This window comes from Mirounga angustirostris, unplaced genomic scaffold (genome assembly GCF_029215605.1).
Source record: "Mirounga angustirostris isolate CCGP_5_RB_7025 unplaced genomic scaffold, mMirAng1.0.hap1 SCAF_4, whole genome shotgun sequence".
NCBI lineage: Eukaryota > Metazoa > Chordata > Mammalia > Carnivora > Phocidae > Mirounga > Mirounga angustirostris.
The window spans coordinates 152,790,587-152,809,218 of NW_026991712.1; the positions used below are offsets into that span (position 1 = coordinate 152,790,587).

Genomic DNA, 18,632 nt, shown 5'->3' on the forward strand with positions numbered 1-18,632 from the left:
TGGAGGAGGGCCGGTCCCCAAAACTCAGAGCAGGGGAGAGGGGGCAGCAGTGGGCAAGGAAAGAGACTCAGAGCCCTGAGTTGGAAGGTTCTAGAACATCTAAATCAGGAAGGAATTGGAATTCTAGCCTGCATGTACTTCCTCCATGCATCCCCAGAACCCCAGGCCCACAGAGGGCCAAGACTGTCTCCTGCCTGCAGTCCGTGCTTCTCTTATCCTTTCTCCACGAAGCAGCCAGAGGGCAGCTTCTAGGTGGAAAGCCTGACTAGTCATTCCCAGTTTCATCACTTCCGGGGCTTCCTGCCTTTCCTCTAATGAAGCCTGAGCTCCGGATTCCTCCTCTGCACCTGCTCCCTTCCATCTCGTGCTCCTCACAGCCGCACCTGCACTCCAGCCCACGGGGTCATCCACACACTCCCCCTAAGTGGCCAGCTTCTCCGGGCCTTTGCATGGACATCGACACCACCTGGGATTCCTTTTCTTTCTCTTCTGCATGACAAGGGCATGCTCCCACAGACATCCCATGACACCACTGTGGATCGGATTGCCTCCCCTGAATCCAGGATGTGGCCCTCCCCCCGGCAGGATGAGTTCCTCCTGCTGTGGCTCCCACAGCCCCGAGTTCATCCCGGTGCCCAGTCTTCACACGGTGTGTTAGCATCTTGTTGCAAGGCTTCCTTGGGTACCTCCTTCCTTGCTCCACTCCACCCCTGACCTTGAGCTCTTTTTTTTTTTTTTTAGATTTTATTTATTTATTTGACAGGGAGAGACACAGCGAGAGAGGGAACACAAGCAGGGGGAGCAGGAGAGAGAGAGAAGCAGGCTTCCTGCGGAGCAGGGAGCCCGATGCGGGGCTCGATCCCAGGACCCTGGCATCATGACCTGAGCCGAAGGCAGACGCTTAACCATCTGAGCCACCCAGGTGCCCCTGACCTTGAGCTCTTTGAGGATAGAAATGGTGCTGATTTGGTTCTGCGGCCTCAGCAGCCAACACAGAGCCTGGCGCTAATCCACACTGGACATTGAGGAGTGAATGAGAATCCAATCCACACGTGTCAGCTTCTGCCCCTTCTCAGAGCCACCTGCTGCTGCTTAGGGGAACAGAAGTGTCTTAAAGTGCCCTAAGGAAGGACAGTAGTGTTTACGAGGTTTTTAAGGGGCCAGCTCCCTAGCTGGGGAGGACAAATCTTAGTCTCCCCACTTAGCAGATGGGTGAACTGAGGCCCAGAGAGGAGAAGGGCCTGTGCCACATTCTCGTAGCAGCGCATCACCAGAAAAGCCAGAACAGGAACTTCACACGGCCTGCACATAGCAGGACGCACACTTGAACCTGGGCCAGAGCCCTGCCCTTCCTGCTGCTAGACAGACACACTCCGTCTCTGAAGCAGTTGGTAGCCTGGGGCATAGCCGACGAAAGATTTCTCTGGTCAGCATGGAGCGCTCCCAGGGCCAGCCCTTGCCTCGCGCCCCAGGCCACCCGAGGTGCCCGCTCTAGTGCCGTCCTCCCTGGTGGCTGCCCGGGACCCAGAACCGAGGTCCTCACGCTGCTGGAGGGCCTGCGAGACCCTCCCCCTCCTCCCTGCACATTGGTAATTGCCGCGTGGTCAGACCAGAAGGAATTAGACGAGCCCTCGAGGAATTTCATACTGATTTTGCAAATGAAAATGGAGACTTGCCTTTTGAAGTCTAGGCAGCTGTGTCAGCAGGCAGGTCTGAGACAGCAGGGAAAGGAAAGCTACAGCTTTCCGTGGATCAGCCACTTCATAGTAATAATGATGGTGGTAGCCACCGTGGCCACCGCTGACTCGCCGCCCGCCACGCACACCATTGTCCCTGTGCGGTGTCAGTCTGCGCATCTGGCGTCCCCACCCATGTCAGCCTCACAGCTGATGAGCCAGCAGAGAAGGGCCGAGTCCGCCAGCTGGGTGGAGTGCAGAGCCCGTGGGCTGAGATGGAAAGCCTTCCACCCTGGACCCTCTCCGGGCCTAATGCCTGACACATGCGCTTTAAGAACAGCATGTGCTTCCGGGCCCCTCGACCTTGAACGCGCTTCCCTCCCAACCCCACTCGTCCTGCACAGCCCAGCCTGAAGCTGATTCCTTCACCGATGCCCAGGCTGCCTCACAGACTCCCTGCCAAAGGCCCCAGTTTTTTCCTTTTATCATTAACTTACCACTTGGTCTTATAATTGCCTGTTTCTCTGTCCATCTCCTCCACCACCTGACATTCCTGAGCTTTATGCATGAGAATAGGTTGGCCTAGATTATTCTCTGGGTCTTTCTGATACATTTTGCTCTTTTTTCTCCACCTGCAGTGTATATTCAATTTAGGAGATCAGAAGTGGTGAGTGGGGAGCAAAGAAGCTTCACAGCAGAGAATGGACACCGAGGCTGGGAGGGCTTGGTGTGCTCGGTCCGGCAGAGCTGAGGCACTGGTCCACATCGACCCGATGATGGGGGAGGGTCACTTACTTTTCTGAGCTTGGCTTCCCTGTAGGTAAAAGGGGGTCGCCAATGGTGGCCTCACACGGCTCTTATGAAGAATAAATGAGCTTCCATATGCAAAGTGCCTAGAATCATAGACTGTTTAAATCGTGTGGTGGTAGGGTATTGCTATCCTAAAATGTTATGCTCATAGAGCATGACTTCCAGAGCTGAGAGGTACTCCCACACTCTCGTGTTTCAGAGGGGGACCCTGTGACCGGGAGGGGGGTCCCACAATTGATCTGGGTCTCCAGCCTGCCTCGGGCTTACCTGTGCCTAAAACTGAAAGCCAGGGGACCCCTTTGCCCTCCAACAGGACAGAACCCACATCAGCTCCCTTCCTGGAGACCCCAAGCCTCTGGGCCTGTCCCTTCTCCCATACCCAGCCTGGCTATCAGCCTCCCTACCCAGCAGAATGCTAATCTTCTCGTGTGGGTGGCTCCGGATTTATGAGCATTTCCTGGCATGACTTGAAGGACAGAAGAGGAACGCCGGGATCTTTAAGGGTGGTCTTTGGGTGGAGAAACTAGGCGTTCAGAGAAAAGAAGGAAAGAAAGCGAGGGTGAGTCAGCCTCCGCTGCCCGCCCAGGAAAGCACAGAGGGCTCGGCCAGCCCACACTGCAGTGCGGAGAGAGGATGTGGCCGGCGGCGCCGGGGTGTTCACGGAGCCGGGACCAGCCGTGCTGGAAGCCAAGTCCATGGTTCTTTGGGTTGTGGCTGGGTTTTAGGATAGGGATGGTAAGGGGAAGGCCGGGGGGGGGGGGGGGGGGGGGGGGGGAATGCTCACTTGCTCCCCCTTCAGGAGGAATACAGAGCTGCCTTCATCTTCCATTTGATCCTGTTTACTCCTGTCCCCCCTGGATTCCAGATCAGCAGGGCTACCACAGCATTCCTCTGCTCAGGCTTCGGGCCTTCCCATCTCACTCAGGGGGAGCCACAGGCCTTAAGGGATGTGCTCCCCAGCGCCCACCCCACCATACCTCCGACCGGGTCCTGGAAATCCCCTTTCCTTTCCAGATGGACCCTCTGTTCTCCCTGCTCGGACCCCAGACCTGATGTGACATCACCTGGCCTCCCTTATCCCGACGTCCGTGGGGCATGCTGGCAGGAGATGGCTGTAGGCAGGAGGGGAAGAGAGTTGGGACAGTCCGTGCCCCCGCCCGCCCCTCTCCCTGCTAGGCCAGGGAGGGGTAGCTGTGCTGTCCTCTGATGTTCAGGCCCCTCACCGCCCCCCCCCTTTCCCTTTAAGGCTTGGGGCAGGAAATCTTCCACCGCCACTACCCCTCAGTGCCCCACCACCCCGTCCGCACCTCTGTCGATGTTCCCATCATTCAACGTGCCTGCAGTTGAACTTACTTCATTGGAACTCACTTCATTGACCACACACCATCTGTTTTCTGTTGGGTCCTACCTGAGACAGATCTCACTTCCTATTCCCCCTCACTCACTCCTCTCCAGACAACTGGCCTCCTTCCTGCCTTTCACACCCAGCAGGCCTGCCTCTGCCTCAGGGCCTTTACACTTGCTGCCTCTGCCTCACACCAGTCTTCTCTCAGGGTCCACAGAACCACCTCCCTCAGCTCTTTCTCCTTCAGATCTCCAACATCACCTCTCTTTGTGCCTTTACTGGGCATCATCCCAAAAATGTCAACCCCCAACACACACACACACACACACACACACACACACACACCTCCTATGCTCCTTACCTTGTTTCCTCTTTAGCCACTATCAATCCCTCTCTAACATGGATGTTTTGCTAGTTTTGTTTTTGTTTATTGTCAGCTTCCTCCCACTGGAGTGAATGTTGTGTTTACTGCTGTACCTCCAGGGCCTAGAACAGCATCTGATAATTTCCCAATACATACTTCCTTGGATGTGTGAATTGGTCCTTTGCATGCGTGGGTAAACCAAGGCCCAGGGAAGGAAAATGACTTGCCTAGGACTTCATAGTCTAGACTCAGATGGAGACAAGATCTCTGGTCCTACCTGCCAGCCCAGAGCCAGTGCCTCGCTCCAGGAAACCTTGTGTTTATTTGGATACCTGCTGCTCAGTAGCCCAGTGTCCGGAGACAGGATTCTGTGCCAGAGACTCAGGGGACTCAGAATACTGAGCAGGAAGCAGGGAAGTCGTCTGCACTGCTTTGGTACTGTCAATGGGGCAAGGAGAATAAACAAATAAACCTCAGCCAGACCCCGGTGGGCTCTAACCTTTGAGGAAATCTCCCCCAGGCTGGAGAAACCTTCCCATGAGGCGGAGCTACCCTCCACGCCAACCCCGGGTACTGACAGACCGATGCAGCTCAGGGCTCCAGGGGCTCAGCTTTCCCAGCTCTGTGCCATGGCGGGGACTGGGTCCAGGCAGGGAGCTGCTGGGGTTCTGGAACAGCTAACTTGCTCAGTTTTTTATTCATTCATTCTACAAGTATTTCTGAAGCGTTTACTGTGTGTTGGGCACTGTGCTCTCTGCTGGAGGACCAGTTGTGACCAAGTCAGATGATTTGCCTGCCCTTGGCGCATCACCATAGAGCAGGAAGGATGAGCATGAAACAGCTGCGAGGCTGGGGGAGTGCAAGCGTCCGACAGCCCTGGGTGCTCTGGGGGCACTATGCAGGAACCTGCCCGGCCCCCAGCCCAGGGAGGCCCTCCTGAGGAAGGAGCCCCTGCAGCCAAGTGAGAGAGGGGCATGGAATGGTGGTTTCAGGCAGAGCAGGAGTGAGGGGATGGGCCTGAGGCTGGGAAGAACTCAGCACAAATGAGAATCCTTCAGGCCGGGGCAGAGAGCAATAGCGCAGGAAGGCCCTCTAGCAGGCGGGCTACCTTGGCAAGAGTGACCTCTCTCCTCTCCTCATGTCAGCTCTGACCAGGCCCATGGCTGAGGTTCTAGCACCCCTCCTTCTTCCCAGCCGACCACTTAGATGCTGGACCTCCCGAGCTGCATCAGTCTGTCAGTGCCTGGTCCCTATTTGTCTCAATGTCTGTTCTTCCTACCAATGACCAGGTGGGGATAGGTTGGCAGGTCAGGCCCAGGGGTAGCAGAAAGAACCCAGCACCTGTCAGCTGGCCCTGAATTGGAATCCCAGTTCCAGTTCGTCAACTTGAGACCCTATGCAGGTGACTTCACCATCCTCAAGGCCTGTTTCCTCATATGTCATGTGGAAATAACAGTCCATTCTCTGAAAGGATTGTGGTAGGGGATGGTTTCTCAGCATCCTTACAGTGGCCCGTGGAACCTGGCCTACTAACCAATTCTGACCTCATCTCCTATCAGTGTCTTCCTTGTTTACTCAGCTCCCGCCACCCTGGCCTCTGCTGTTCCTCACACACGCACAGGGCCTTTGCACCTGCTATCCCCCCTTACCTCATCACTCCCTGCCCCCTTTCCTGCTTTATTTTCTCTCTGTAACACATACTGTATTTGTCAGGCTTTTCCAGAGAAACAGTACCAATAGGACGGACGGATGGATGGATGGATGGATGGATGGATGGATGGATGGATGGATGGATAGATGGAGGGATTGGATGGATAGATTTCTTTTAAGGAATTGGCTTACACATTGCAGAGCCTGGCAAGTCCAAAGTCTACAGGGTAGACTGGCAGGCTGGAGACCCAGGGAAGAACTGATGCTGCAGTTTCAGTCCAAAGACAGTGTGAGGGCAGAATTCTCTTTGATGAAGGAAGTTGGCCTCTTTCTGTGAAGGCCTTCAACTTATTGGATGAGGCCCACCCTCATCTAATTATTCTGGAGCATAATCTGCTTTACTCAAAGTCTACTGATTTAAATGTCAATCACCTCTAAAAAGTCTCCCCACAGAAACATCTAGAATAATGTTTGACCAAATATCTGGGTACCATGGCCTAGCCAAGTCAACAAATAAAAGTAACCATCATAAGTGCATCCCTTGTTAACTTGGCACCCACAAGCATCTCCTTAAACCATACTTCATCTCCAAATAAAGGCAATAGCAAGGTCATAATTCTACCTAACATGATACAGTGTTCCTGCATGCAACCAGAATGCGCTTCCCCAGATGAGGAGGCAAAGCCTTTGGGTAATGTTTACTCTTCTCCTTCATATACCGTAGCTTAAATACAACAATGTAAAGATAACAATACTTAAATACTATGATATAGAGTCAATATGTCTTATGCTACATGCATGGGGGAGAAAAAAAGAAAAAGGAGAGAGAAGAAAGTATTTTATACACATACAAGTATTCTTAAAATAAGGAAGAAATATTCTTGACCTTTTGCTTTTGTTTCTGTCTTTTGCTTCTGTCGCTGGTCCTGTGCTCATAGCTGTTGTTTGTAACTCCCTTCTACTTCCACTACACTCCTGTGATCCCCTTTACCTTTTGAAGGCACCTCGGTTGGTTGTGGTTCACAGTGGGTGGGGTGACCCAGACCTTCATTCCCGAAGGATCTGGACCATTAGTAGTCCTGCCTGGATTGGGTTGTCACGGTTTTCCATTGAGGTCGGTTAATCACAGGGCGTGGTGATACTAGGAGGCACCCTGAGGGATCTCGTGTTCTCCAGACATGCTCTTCTCTACCTCCCTGTGGGGCCGTGGTCCATTTTCCCTGCTGGTCAGGATCCGTCACGCCAGCTAGCACAGTGACTCCTTTCTTTACCTGTTGATTAGGAAGCATGACGAGCTCCAAGTGGCTGGAGGCAGTCTTAGTCCCCAGTTCAATGGAATCATTGTTGTGTGCATCTAACATGCTACATACTAATACTTCGCTAATCATCTTGTTTATTCTGTTTGCCCCCAGCATGTAAGCTCAGTGAGAGGAGGATTTGGGTCTGTTCTTCCCTAACTAAATCCCCAGCATCTAGAACAGTGCCTGGTGCGTGGCAGGGACTCAGTAAGCATTGCTGAGCAGGTTGGGGCCTTTGCTGTGATTTCTCTGTGCTTTGGGGTGGGTGAGGGGTGCTCATCATCCACCTCAGAACCCCAGCCTGGGAGCCAGGCCTGTCGCAAGGAGCCCTGGGTTGCAGCATGTTCGCTGACAGAGGGGGTCCTGCTGCTTCTCCTCACACTGATGGTGCTGGGCCAGCAAGTAAGCCCAAGGCCTCGGTGTTCACCATCCCAGCCCACTCAGGACTGTTTACTAGACTAATCTGGAACAATAAACCTGTCCCCACCCTCCCGGCGCCTGCCTCACTCCATCCTAGGCCTGTGTTTGAAGATGTGTTTAAATTCCGGCCTACACTCAGCAGACACCGCGGGCCAGCTCCTGGCAGGCCAGCCCTGGCGAGGGGGGCGGCCCCGGGATGCTCGGGTCCTCCCCAGTGGCTGGGCCTCCACACACGGTCAACCAGGGGGAGCAAGGCGACTCTAGCCTCCACCCAGTGTTTGTTATTCCATGTCAAAGCTTTATCATAAACATTATCCTAGAGTGGGCCACAGCAGCTTTGGCGAGGAGGGTTTGTTATTCTAAAGTGGCTGGGGGCACAAGGCATGGAGGCTCGAGAGGCTGTGAGCAGCGCCAGGCTTGGGAACTCCGGGTGAATGGGAGGGAGGCAGAAATCAGGGCAAGGCTCTTCCGTCCCTGTGCACAGGACCTCAGAGGCCCCACTTACCACCCTCTACTGTCATGGTCAGCTGGGATATCTGCCTCTGAAATGAGCTCCAAAGAGGTGGAGACCAAGCCCAGTTAATCCACCAACCCCAGATCCCTGCAGAGAATCCACAGAACGTAAATGTTTGTTGAATGAATGAATAAGTGGAGCTTCCCTGTATCTGTTGGAAGTACCAAGAATGCTCTTGAAGAAGCACATATTATTTTGAAGTTCCAGTTACGGGACCCTGGTCTGGAGCCAGACATCATGTCAGAGCCCAGCTCTGCCCTTTACAAGCCATGTGGCCTTGGGCCCCCTCTGCTTCTTTGGTTTCCCGTCTATGAATCAGGACACCCTCTCTGCTGGCTGTCTCCTAGGGAGAGCAGAGCGAAGCCCCAGTGGGCGGGCAGTGGGCAGTTAGGAGGATGGGTTCCAGGGCTGGCCTGCCCAAGCCAAGTGCACATCCCATCCCTCTCCAGCTCTGTCACCTTGGGTGAGTTACTGTCTCTTTGCTGTCGGGTTGGCGTTTCTTAATCTATTAGTTGGAGCTAATATCAGACTTCCTTCAGAGTTGCTGTGAAGATGAAATAAATTAATATGACCTTAGAAGATGCCTGACACAGAGTAAGTGCTCAAGAAACATGGCGACCGTAGTGATGAACAGATGAGGACCTCTTTATGAGTTGCAAAAGATGGCACCAGGTGGCCGCGGATTGAATTTCTCGGTGCTCGCCAGAAGGAGGCGGGAGGTATGGGGAAAGAGCATGTGACTCAGTCACAGTCAGGTCACAGGCAGTCAGCAGTCTGCCTTCCAAAACAGTTCCTGAAAATCTGCTCTCCAGCAGTGACCGGTGAACAAAGAGGTCGGCTTCCCGCCGTTACCAAGCTCTCGGTCTACACAGGCAGGGAATGCGGAATCACCGGAGACGGACACTTCATGGGATAAGTGCCAAGACCGGGACAGGGGTCGGGGGGGTGGGACAGGTGTCTGTGGGAGGCACCAAACCTGGCCTGAGGGTCATGGGAGTCCAGAATGATAGGCGTGGGTTTCTGTCCAAACCCCACCACACTGCGTGTGCCACACTGGGAATGATCTGCTCTCCGTTTTCTGTATGCAACATGCTAATAAAAAATACCCTGTGGCTATTTCTGGCTGTTTCGAGAGGCTCCAAAAGGAAGACAGGTGTGGTAAAGTGTGTGGGATGAACCTGGGCTGTGCCAGTGAACATCCAGAAATCCAGCCCCAACCTGGGGCACCGCAAAGCGTCCTAGGCTGGGCGTCAGGCTTGGCTTTGAGTCTGCTCTGCCCCCAGCTTTCCTGTGTGGGCTTGGGTGAGCTCTCTCTTGCCTACTTTGGGCCCCTGTCTCCTTTCCTCTTCTATATGATGAGGGCACAGGATGAGATCAGTGGTTCTCAAACTGGGCTCCAGGAGACCCATAGGTCTCCACAGAGAAGCCATGGGAGCCTCTGCTGCATGAGGGCATTGAGCCTCTAGGACTTCAGGCTCTAGCTGGTCTCCTCACATCAATCGGGGAAAGTTCCACTTTTATCTACTCCACATACTGAGTTCCAACTAAAGTTCCTTTGGAAAACAATAACAATAAAAAAGGATTCTATGGCCAAAAAAGGTTTAAAAAACCCCTGGACCAGATGACCTACAGGGGCCCTTCCAGCTCCATTCTGGGAAGGTTCAAGCCTGAGTATTTTCTTCCAAGTTTTATTTAGCAAGCATTCCTCCAGCTGTCACTACACACAGGACTGTTCTTAGCACCCTGCAGATTGTAATGTGCTTAACTCACCGGAACACCTCCTCGCTCCACAAAAGCCACAGGACTGCGGAAGTGACTCCATGGGTCTAGGGAGGCCCAGGGGAGCCATTTCCCCTCCAGCCAGGTCTTCTGGACACCTGAATGGATGACCTCACCCCAGGCCAGGTGGTGCAGCCTCCAAGGAGCAGCAGGTGTATGCCGGGGCGGGCATGGTCAAGGGAAGCCTGTGTACCCCAGACCCCCAGGGAAGTAGAGCGCTCCAGCCGGACGTGGATACTTGCATGCGAGGCCTGTTCCATGTGGAAAGACGTGCCTGTTGGCTTAGTGACGTGCACAGCAACAGGGCCATGGCCTCCTGCGATTCATCCCAGCCACCAGGCTGCCGTTGACACCCTGCACAAGGTGGCCACGGATTGAATTTCAGGGTGCTCGCCAGAGCCTGGAGAAGGCCCAGAGGTGGGGTCTGACCTCATCCCCAGCCAGCTCATTAGGGGGAGCAGCCTGGGCCACTGCACCCCAGCACTATCCAGCTCTCCGCCTGCCAGATACAAAAGTGGGAGGGGACGGGCAGAGGTGATCTCTCAAGCACGCTTGGCCCCGTTGCCCACGTCAGCACGTTGTGTACCTTATTACATGAGCTTTTCTGTTCAGATTGTGTGTTCTGGAATGAGGCGACTGGCGTCACAGGTGGGAGCTTCTGCCACGTGATGGCATCATGCCCCAGATGCAGACAGAGTGCCAAAGTTCTAGGGTCTAGTCTGAGGGGCTTACTGAGTAGCTTTAAATAGGAGGCGACTGACCCCAGCAGGTGGCACTAGGTGGCACTAAGGCACTAGGCAAAGAGTAGAGCGACATCCTCTCGTTGCCAGCCCTGTGCTGAGAGCTACAGACACAAAACGAGCAAAACGCAAGTCCTACCTTCGAGAAGCTCAGAGCCTAATGGGAGAGCCAGCTAGCTAACAGCAGACACCATCTCATGTTCGCGCCGGGGTGGGGGACACAGAAGCATGGCAGGTCGCTTGTCCATCACCACGGTGCTGGGCAGCACCAGCACTGAGCGTCTGCTCAGGTGTCTGGACCCAGTGGCAGGTGGGCCCTCCTAGGCTCAGCTGGCCTTACTCATAGCGTCCGGGATCCGGCCGTCTGTTGGCTGGACTGGGATGGCCTCGGTGAGACAACTGAGGCAATTTGGCCCTGCCCATCCTCCAGTGGGCTAGCACGGGCTACTGTCAGGGCCGTGGACGTACGAGAGGCAGCGGCAGCCTGACTTTCAGGCCTCTGTACGTCCTGGTGACTAATATCCAGAGTCACAATATCAGCACGGGAGGGAGCCGAAGAGCTCCACGGCCAAGGGCATGAACACGCGGACAGGTTAAAGTTTGGCGCCACTACTGTGTCGGTCTGCCACGCAAGGAGCCCGTGGGGGCCTCCGGGAGGGGCCTGACTCAGCCCCCAGGTGGTCAGAGACGCTTCCTGGGGAAGACATTTGAGCAGAGCCTGGAAGGCCGAGTCTGGATTTGCAAGTGGAGAGCAGAGACAGGAGGTTGTCACGCGCAGAACACAGCATGTCAGAAGCTCGGAGACAGAAGAGTGTGGGGCAGTTGGTGTTTGGAGTCACGAGGACTGAGCAGGAAGCGAGGTCATCGGCCACAGCAGGGTCCAGGCCACTGCCTTGCAGCCTCTACTGAACAGCTTTTACTCTGAGGGGAGGAGGCACCTGTGAACGTTTTGAGGAAAAAAAAAGAGACGGAGGACAATCAGATTTGTGCTTTCAAAAGGTGCCTGTGTGGCAGACAACTATGGGATGGGGGGAGGGAAGGGGGTCTGCAGGGAGGGGGACGGGTTGCACTGGGCCCGGTGGGAGATGCTCGGGACCGAGCTGGTGAGGTGGGAGGCCGGGGACTGTGGCCCAGGGTGGCAAACAGATGATGGGCAAAGAGCTTGTGAGGCCTGAAGAGCGGCGGGCCGGCTGGGGCCGGGCAACAAGGACAGGGGACTTGAGACAGCCTCCGGACCTTCTGCCCAGGAACTGCAGCAGCTTTTCCCCGCACCTGTATTAAAGCACCCAAATCACGGTCAGACTCCTCCCTTTTGTTGGCCAGGGGGGTCTGGGATACACCGTCACATAAAGCTAGCTGGGCAGAATCGAACAAGTCCCTGCCCCGCGTGGGCCTGTTTCTCCATCTAAAATGGGACATTTGAGATCATCTCTCAGGGCCCCCATACCTTGGGCAGGCCATGTGCCATCAGAGTGTGGTCCTCATGGCAGAAGCAATCAGACCTCTAATGTCATTCCCAGGGAGCCTGTTAAAAATACACATCCTGGGCTCCCCCTCAGAGATGCCAATTCTGGGCATGGGGACTGGACAGCTGATATTTCTGTATGGTGCTCCACGTGATCCTGATGCCAGGCCGGTCTGGTTAGGGTGCAGCTGTGTTCCCAGGGCCCCGCATAGCGGCCCAGAGCGCAAAGGAGCTTCAGGAAACGTGCGGAGTGCCAGCATGGGTCGGATTCAGAGAGGCCGGGCTCCTTGGGCCTTTGTCTGCAGTGAGGGTGACTTCTGGAGAAAGTGTCCTTTGGGTGGGGCCTTGACATCTAAGTGGGTTTTCTGTTTGTTTTGTTCGTGTGTTTGTCCTGCTTTGTTTGCCGTGCTCTTGATTACAAAATTAGCCTGTGCTCATTCTAGAACTTTCCTAAGCACAGGAATAAGAAAAATTTAGTCAAAAGACAAACGCATCCATCATTCTAAAACCCAGACACAACTGGGTTCTCATTCTGCCCCTTCCTTAGATAAGATGTTGATAGCCAGAGCAGAAGTGGGGACCCATGTGGGCAAAGGGCTGGAGATGAGAACAGGCTGAACGTGTCCGGAGGCCAGTGGAAGAGTTCAGGCTACACCAGCCGGTGCCCGGCCCACACACCTTCTCTGTTTCAGGGCCTGTTGCCCCAAAGTTCAGAGCGAGGAGGGCCGGGCCTGGAGGTGTCAGGCCCCCCAGCCTGATCTAGAATTACAGCCCTCATTCCTCTCTCTTTCCTCTGTGCAGGTGCTGTTTGCCCTGAACCAGACTCTGTTGCAACATGAGAGCGTGCGGGCAGGGAGCCTGCAGGCGCCCTACACCACGGAGGACCTCATCAAGCACTACAACTGCGGGGATCTCAACGCTGTCATCTTCAACCATGACACGTCCCAGGTGAGGTTCCCCTCCTCCCACCCAGTTCCGAACCCACCTAGCATTTATTAGACACCTACTATGTGCCTGGTGCAGGCAATCTTCTCTCTGCCATGGTAAGCAGGACCAATTGGTATTCCATTTTACAGATGGGGAAACTGAGGCCCAAAGAGGCAAAGAGACTTGTCCAAGCCCACAGCACTTAATGGTCGAGTTCCCCAAGTTATCAAGAGCAGCACTCAAGTCTGGCGTGTGTGGTAGAAGCTTAGCCTTGTAAGAGCAGGGAGGCCTCTGAGAAGTTCAGTTCAGTATCTGGGGAAATTAGAGGCCAGGGGAAACAAGTTCACGGTTAGACCTTGGGCTTGAGTCCAGCTGCGGGCATTCTGCCTTGAGTCAAGCCCTAGAGGAAGGACCACCCACAAGCGGGTAGAGAGTGAGGAGCACCCCAAGGAGCTGAGCATGACTCCACCAGGCATCCACATTGCCTTCGGGATAAATTCCAAGATACTCTGTCTAACACTCGAGGCCTTCTGTGTCCTGCCCTCTGCTGACCTTGTCCCAGCCCAGGTGCCCTACCCCGCAGACCTTGTTCTGCTGACCTGTGCCCCACGCCATCCGCCCACTGATGCCACTGTGCCTCCGTTCAGGCTCCTCCTTCCTCCTTTCCTCCTGCTGGGCCATGGTCCATTGTTACTTCCTCTGAGAAGCCCTCCCTGACCCTCTGGATGGTGTTAGATATTCTCCCGGACCCCTCTAGGCCCCCTGTGCCTTCTGTCATGATGCTTGGTTAAGCACTCATTCAAGAGCAGTTCCTTGCTCAGGACAGTGCTGTGGCTTCTCATTTTTCTCAGTGTAACAGCCAGAGTCTCTGTAATGACCTGTGTGGGCCCCGGGTCTTCCCCCAACCCCCACCCCATGTCCTCTGCTCTCCCTTCACACTGACCACTCAAGCTCTATGGGCCTCCATGCTATTCCATGGGACCCCTTGGCATGCTTCACTTTTGCCCTTCCCCAAGTATCACCATGACTCACCCCCCATCTTAACTCAGACATCATCATCTCAGTGAGCTGGGCCCCAACTCCCTGATCTAGAATTGCAGCCTGAACCCCGCTCCCACACTCTCAACCTCTTTATTATGCTCCATTTAACCCCCATGGTCTTTATCATCTTCTCACATACTTACATATTTGGATTCATTGATAAGTGGTTATTTATTGTTTGTCCTCCGCACTAGAGCATAAGCTCCCTGAGGACAGGGATTTGCATCTGTTTGATCCAACAGTATATTCTCATTGGCTAGGCCAGTGCCTGGCACAGAGCAGGACTCAGCAAATAGCTGCTGAATGAATGAATGAAGTGGGTTGTAAATACCAGGCCCAGTGCTATGAAAAGGGATATGGGACGGTGGGGGGCAGGGCAGCCAGAGAGAGCCGCCCTAGTGGGGCGGACGGGAGAGAAGGGGACGTTCCATGAGCAATAGCACCCAAGTGTGATCCTTGCTCCAAGGGAGAGTAGTGGGTGCAGCTGAGGCCTGTGGCAGGAGCAAGAGTTTAGGGCAAGAAGAAAGGATGTCTGCAAGGTGAGAGGTCAGGGAAGAACCTAACTTGGCCACAGGCAGGAGGAAGCGGAATGTTCCAGCAGAGGCAAGAGAGAGCAGGAGGAGGGGTGTGAGTTTGGGCTGGAGGTGTAGCCGGGGACCAGGCTGAGAGGTTCTGTGTGCACCTGCCACCGTCTAGAGCCAGAACTCCCTGAGGCAAGAGCGTGCCGCGCCTCCCTCCGTCCCCAGGCCCAGGGCAGGGCCGCAGAGTGTGTATCGGGGAACGGCTGTCCAGGGAGCGAAGGTGAGGGTGTGTTGTGCTCTGGGCAGTGGAGGCCGTAAAAGGAAGGATCCAGAGACCCTGCAGAGGAGGCTCAGGACTCTGAGAGCCCCGATTCCGATCTGTGAGCTTCTGTGCCAGAGCCCGCCCTGCGTCATTCGCTGGGAGAGAGGCCGGTGAACTCTGTGGCTGCAGGAACCTGGTCAGCACTCAGGGTAGCCTGGGCACGAAGTAGCTGGGCTGGGGGCAGGGGTGAGCAGGACAGGGCCCTGCTGCGGCCGCGGCTGGCAAGGAGCTGCGAGAGGGAAGAAGGGGATGACCTCAGGCAACAGCAAGCTCAGATTTACTTTGAGCCTGTATCCAGAACCACTGATTTGTCTCTGGCAGGTGAACTGCATTGGGGGTCCCCTGGCAGTGCCCGTCCTTGAAGCGGGACAGAGGGTGTAGTTGGAAAGGTGCACCCAGTTAGAATAGCAAACTGGGCGACACTCCCCTGGACCCCCTGGGTACACAGGCAGAGTCTAGCCCCCAAGGGAGGAATTAGGCAGCTCTGCCCCCAGACAGAGAAAAGCCTAGAGTCGGGGTAGCAAGGCTAAATCCAGGGCCGTGCGCTGATGGTGAAAGGGTCCGGGTGACATGGGGCTGCCTCAGTAGCGAGAGGCCTCGAAAGCTGTGGGGAGCTGAGGACACACAGGCTGTAGGGGTACGGTCACCGCCCGTAGGCAGGGAGAAAGTGGTGTTGGAACTAGGCTTGAGAAAGGAGCTTACCGGGCGGGGCCAAAGGGAGGGGCTGGCTTCCTGGTTGTGGGGGGATGTGGAGGGTCCTGAGGAATGATCTGCAGAGCAGGGGGCAGATCATAGGGGGTGGGGGGTGAAAATGCCTGCTGAGGGGCAGAAGCCCTGGAGTTCAAGCGGGAGAGGGACGTGGTCAGAAAGATGTCTCTGGCCACAGCAGAGGATGATGCAGTGGCCTCTAGAGGCTAGGGTTGACATGTGCAGGGGCCAGGATGGGGGACAGGGGCTGGCTGCACCTCTGTCTTGATCTCTCTTGCCTCCCCACCCCACCATTTCACCTTCAGAAATGGCTCATGCCCCAACCTCCCAAAGCTCCCAAGTCACTTGCACCATCAGTGCCCACGATCACAGGGTGACCCAAGGGAAGCGCTGTCTGAGCCCTCAGCCTGTGTTAGGTGGACAGCAGCCATATACTTATCATCTGTCCCCTGACACTTTGGAGAGTGAAAGGTCAAATATAATTAAGGGTCAGAAAAATTAACAGGCATGGGGCAGTCTACCTTAGCCATGAAACTGGACCATCCTGGACAAAGCAGGACACACGGTTATCTGTGAGGTGCCCCCTCCACACTCCCACATCCCTCTCAAAGCATGGACCCCACAGTGACTCCCTCACTGGGCTGTGAGCCTCATCCAGGGCAGCAGACCCAGTCTGAGGGTGCTCTGTGACCCCTAGCCTGACACGGCTATGCTCACAGAAGTTTGTGGAAGTTGTCTGTTGGATGGATGGGCTGAAGAGAAGGGATGAGGCCACTGAGGTCAGTGACGTCAGTAGACCCTAGCACTTGACCACCAGATCTGACCCTGTCCTGGTTGTAGGCCAGGGGAGCCTACACTGAAGTCACTCCCCACGGCCCCACCCCAGCCCTGCCTGGCCCATCTACTTCATCGTCCCACCTCGGACTCATGGCTCTAGGACCCCAGGGACCTGACATGTCCTCTTTCAAATTCTATGGTGCATCCTGCACTTAAACTTGTTGTGGGAGATTTAAGGCTCCTGACAAGTCTAATGACATCATTAATTTGTTTCCATCCCAGCCTGGGCCCAAACCCAAGTCCCATCCTTGGCATGGAACCAGGGCCCATCAGCATGAAACATGCAGAGAATGTCAGCCAGCTGCCGGGCAGTCCCAGAAACCCTGGTGGCTAGCCGAACTCCTTCGTGGCTTTGACATTGAACTCTCTGGTTTTTGTCCTTGTTAAACTTTTTTAGCTCCCTAAGGAATGAATCAAGATTCATCTTTCCACAAATGCACATTCATGGTGAGGAAGAGCCTCTGCCAGGACGCTTGGCAGAAGGGAAGGAAAATAGGATGCTTCCTTCATGGCTCTCTGGTGATTCTGAGGGCTTCTATTTGTCATCTCTGTCTCTACCCCCTGCTCAAGGCCACCCTTCACTGTAGCCTCTGCCATTGTAGGGGAAAATGATGAAGCCAGCTCCAGCCCCCAGGCTAGTTGTTCAAAGCTGACATTTAGTCAAGACTTTTTTTGTGCTCTGCACTGTGCTAATAAGCACTTTCCAAAACTGATCTTATTTAATTCCTACAACAATATATATTACTCCCATGTTACCAATTTGGACACAGAGTCTCAGACAGTACAAATAACTTGCCAGTTATAGAGAGGCAACCCAACTGGTAAGTGGCAAAAGGAGGATTCCATCCCAAGTTATCCTGGCTGTCTGAAGCCAGGACCTGCCTTCATAACCACCTGTTGCCTCTCAGCTCATTCTTCATGCATTCATTCACTGATGGAACAAATGTTTATTTCTTGGTACAACATCATCCCACATTCTCTCCCATACCTGAGAAACAGAGAGGGCCATGCCTCCAGAAATAACCCTTTTGAGCCACAACTCCTCCCCCATTCAGAAGCCTTTCCTGGAGCTGTATCATGTCCAAATGTGTCCTGCTTTGTCAGGGCTGCCAATCATCCCTTCCATCATTGGCAGAAGGGGTAGGAGCTCCATTCCTTTGTTTATCCATTTACCAAACACCGACTCTGGTTGGGCACCAATCTCTGATTGGGTACTGGCAGGGCTGCTGCATACAGCTGTGCAGGTTGTGCACTGAATAAGTTAACGGTTTTATCAGTCATAGCATTGCCTTGTCATCCCAGAACAGTGAATCAGAGAAGCCCCTCCCCTCCCACTCTTGGGAGCACCCTGGTGCTTGGCAGGCAGATATCAGAGACAGATGTCCTGGCCCTATCCAAATCCTTGAAGGCTCAGCCTCTGCTGACGTCTCCATTTTCCTCAGAAAGAGTGTTGACAACTTGTCAGTGGCTCTAAAAGCCATGTGGCTGGGCCGCATGACCCTTGGGGGCTAAGCCCTGCAGGACTTTAATCTCCTCATGCCAACTCTCCACCTAGCTAGCCCATCAGTCAGTGAGGCCTCGTGTTCTGTGCGTTAGCCTGAGTTGATGAAGAGAGAAGTGGAAGAGGAGACTCCAGGTGGAAGACATCCTGTGCACAAGAGCTTGGAAGGTGGAATGACAGTGAGCGGTTATGGGGAAATAGGGAGGATGTTCTGACTCATGCCTCTATCTCCGCCGTGGCTCGTGGCTTTTTCTCAGGCCCCGCCCACCCTTGGAGGCCACGGTGCTAGGACACCTGGACCTGACATCCAGGCTGAAAAGACAAAACGCTGGGTATGGAGGAACCCAGGAAGAGGCAATGCAGTGAGGGAGGACAGTGCAATTTTATGTTCAAGGTTCCAGAAACCTTTCTGGGCACCTACTGTGTGTCAGGCACTGGGGGCCCAGGAATGACAACGGCTCTGTCCCTGGACTCAAAGAGCCCTCTGCCTAGTTCAATAACATGTCAGTGACGCTTGCCCCCAGCCACAGAACTGGGTGTGAACAGTGGGCCCAGAGCTGAGAAATGTGGAAAGTTCCAAGCCAGGTTGTGGAATGAACCATCATTATGGGAGGCAGCTGTGGTCCTGTAGTTGATGTTTTTAAGAAGGGCTGGAGGGATTTGGTTCTGCCCTGGCAAGTAGTGAAGCTGGGAATGGAGAGATGGTGGTGGCCA

The 18,632-nt window shown here is 54.5% G+C and overlaps 1 protein-coding gene across 4 annotated transcripts in view; it reads left to right on the forward strand.

Moving 5' to 3' along the window:
- The window catches only part of TRABD2B (TraB domain containing 2B), a 208,515-nt gene that overhangs the window by 157,478 nt on the left and 32,405 nt on the right, over window positions 1-18,632 (forward strand). For all 4 annotated transcript variants that reach the window (XM_064589178.1, XM_064589179.1, XM_064589177.1 and 1 more), the window contains one exon: window positions 12,863-13,009. In XM_064589178.1, the coding sequence (XP_064445248.1) occupies window positions 12,863-13,009 (147 nt within the window). The remainder of the gene's footprint in view (window positions 1-12,862; window positions 13,010-18,632) is intronic.